Here is a 1995-nt window from a genome sequence, read left to right as displayed (position 1 = left end):
TGTATTCTCCTTATGATAGTTTGCCTGGCAGGTAGTTTGTAAGATGAGTCACCTGTGGCCGCGTGGAGAACGAGTTCGAGCCCATAATCCGGGCGTCTCGTGGCTATCCACTGAGCGAGTAGATTGGTTAGCTTGGCTAATAGATCTGTCCTTATGGCTGCATCCATGTCAGCGCGCCACTTTCATTGTGGTTATTTCACAGTAGGCCTACACAGGTTGGAAAAGTGATTCATTCTCGCCCCCATATATATGTACATCTGTGCTAAAATATCAAGGTGAAGGTTATCTTTAGTATAAACCCAGCTCCCAACCCAACTGTGAGAATAGAATAACGACGATACAACAGAGGGGGTGGTCTCGGGTTTCAGCTCTCAAAAACTTACAACGCAGCAATGGAAAAAATCTAAATCTAGATAAGTTAATTTCCCTCTGGGATTATTAAAATGTTTCTGATTCTGATTTGTCTTAAAATAAGTGCATTTGTTCTTGTATTGACAAGGTAAAAGAGACATTTTGCCAATGGAACAAGACGATTTACATTTAAAATAAGAAAATACAATTGTATTGTCTTATTTCAAGTGCATTTTATCTAAAAATCTTATTTTAAGGGTAAAAATACTCTTTCCATTGGCAGATCATCTAATTTGCCAACACAAATAAATGGTAAATTCCCTTTATTTAAGACATTTTTGCAGTGTGGAGTGGATTCCTTCCCGCTATCATCTCAATCCTCATCGCCATGCAAAGAACCAAAACATCTCGCCTGGTCAGCCAGTCCAACGATGACCCTAACGACTCTCGTTTCAGAGGCATAGGCCAGTATGGGGTATCGCACGTCAACAAAGACCTCAACGACTCCCCATTACTCAGGGGTGGACCTTTTCTTTCGGTTCAGTTTGCATGGTTTCTAAGCCATAACAAGGCTTTTTTGGGCTACTATATAAAGCTTGGAACTAAAACGCTAATTCAGACATTATGAATTGAAAAAGCTTCCTGGATGGGAAGCGAAACATCTTCAAACTTGGAAAACAAAGTCCAGAGGATTGTTTTTTAACTTTTTTGGAATGAATATCACCTTGATGAATGAGAATTTTCACCAGCATAAGCCTCAATACCATTTTCTTCCCCTCTTTTGATATAAATCTAAACATTTTGAATTATGACTAGAATATCAACAAATAAATATATCAACAAATAACTACAGAAGACCTTATAAGACTCAGAAAAAATGTGCTCTAACAATGTCTGTTGCAAAGCACTGGGCACACTGCCATCATGCTTCATCCATAAGCGGCAAAAGTAAAGTTATAGACATGAAAGAAGCTGGAAGCATCCTCAACTAAAAAAGCACAAAAAATGGAGCCAAGCAAAGCATGGACAGAGTAGGGATGAGGGGAAGAAGAAAAGGAAGAGAGAGCAGAAGAAGGGACAGACCTGAGTTCGTCCAACTGGGTGAGCCCGTGTCTTCTGGGTTTACATCACAAAATGGACAGACACAGACAGAGGAGAGGAACATGGATGTAAGAGGATGCACAAAGGGTAACAAAGGGAGGGGAACCAAGTCAGGACAAGGACAAGTTGGTGTGGAAATGGGACAGATTTAAAGGGTTACAATGAGAGGAAGTTGGAGGAAGGAGGGACGGAGGATTGGGGACACACAACAACAACAACAACAACACAACATTGACAAAACAGCAAACACAGAAGACACAAACGAAATCATCACATTCTCTAAAAACAGGCAAACTCCACCATGGGCACCCTGAGAAGCTGAACAGAGGAAGAAGGTGGAAGATTCGGGGAGGTTAAGACAGAGTTTAGTTATTAGAAAACCAAAGGAGGGAGGAGGGGATTCTCCGGCTTTAAGGAAAAAAAGAGAAACAGGAAAGAGATGTTAATGGGCCAAATCTGACCAAAACTGGAGACCCTGTTAAACGAAGATGTGAAGGAGAAAAGGAAGAAGTAGATGTCACTTTTGAATGGAGAAACTGTGGG

General features: G+C 40.9%; 1 protein-coding gene across 5 annotated transcripts in view; it reads right to left on the bottom strand.

Moving 5' to 3' along the window:
* Positions 1-1995, bottom strand: part of rims2 (regulating synaptic membrane exocytosis 2) — a 263822-nt gene that overhangs the window by 54714 nt on the left and 207113 nt on the right. Inside the window, exon 24 of one of the 5 annotated variants that reach the window (XM_015396880.1) lies at positions 1435-1467. The exons of the other annotated variants lie outside the window; for them this stretch is intronic. Within the exon in view, the coding sequence (XP_015252366.1) occupies positions 1435-1467 (33 nt within the window). The remainder of the gene's footprint in view (positions 1-1434; positions 1468-1995) is intronic. 5 annotated transcript variants of the gene reach the window in all.

Source organism: Cyprinodon variegatus, unplaced genomic scaffold (genome assembly GCF_000732505.1).
Source record: "Cyprinodon variegatus isolate N-32 unplaced genomic scaffold, C_variegatus-1.0 Scaffold827, whole genome shotgun sequence".
NCBI classification, from domain to species: Eukaryota; Metazoa; Chordata; class Actinopteri; order Cyprinodontiformes; family Cyprinodontidae; genus Cyprinodon; species Cyprinodon variegatus.
Note: the sequence above shows the minus strand (reverse complement) of the source record. Positions and strands in the feature narration are given on the sequence as shown.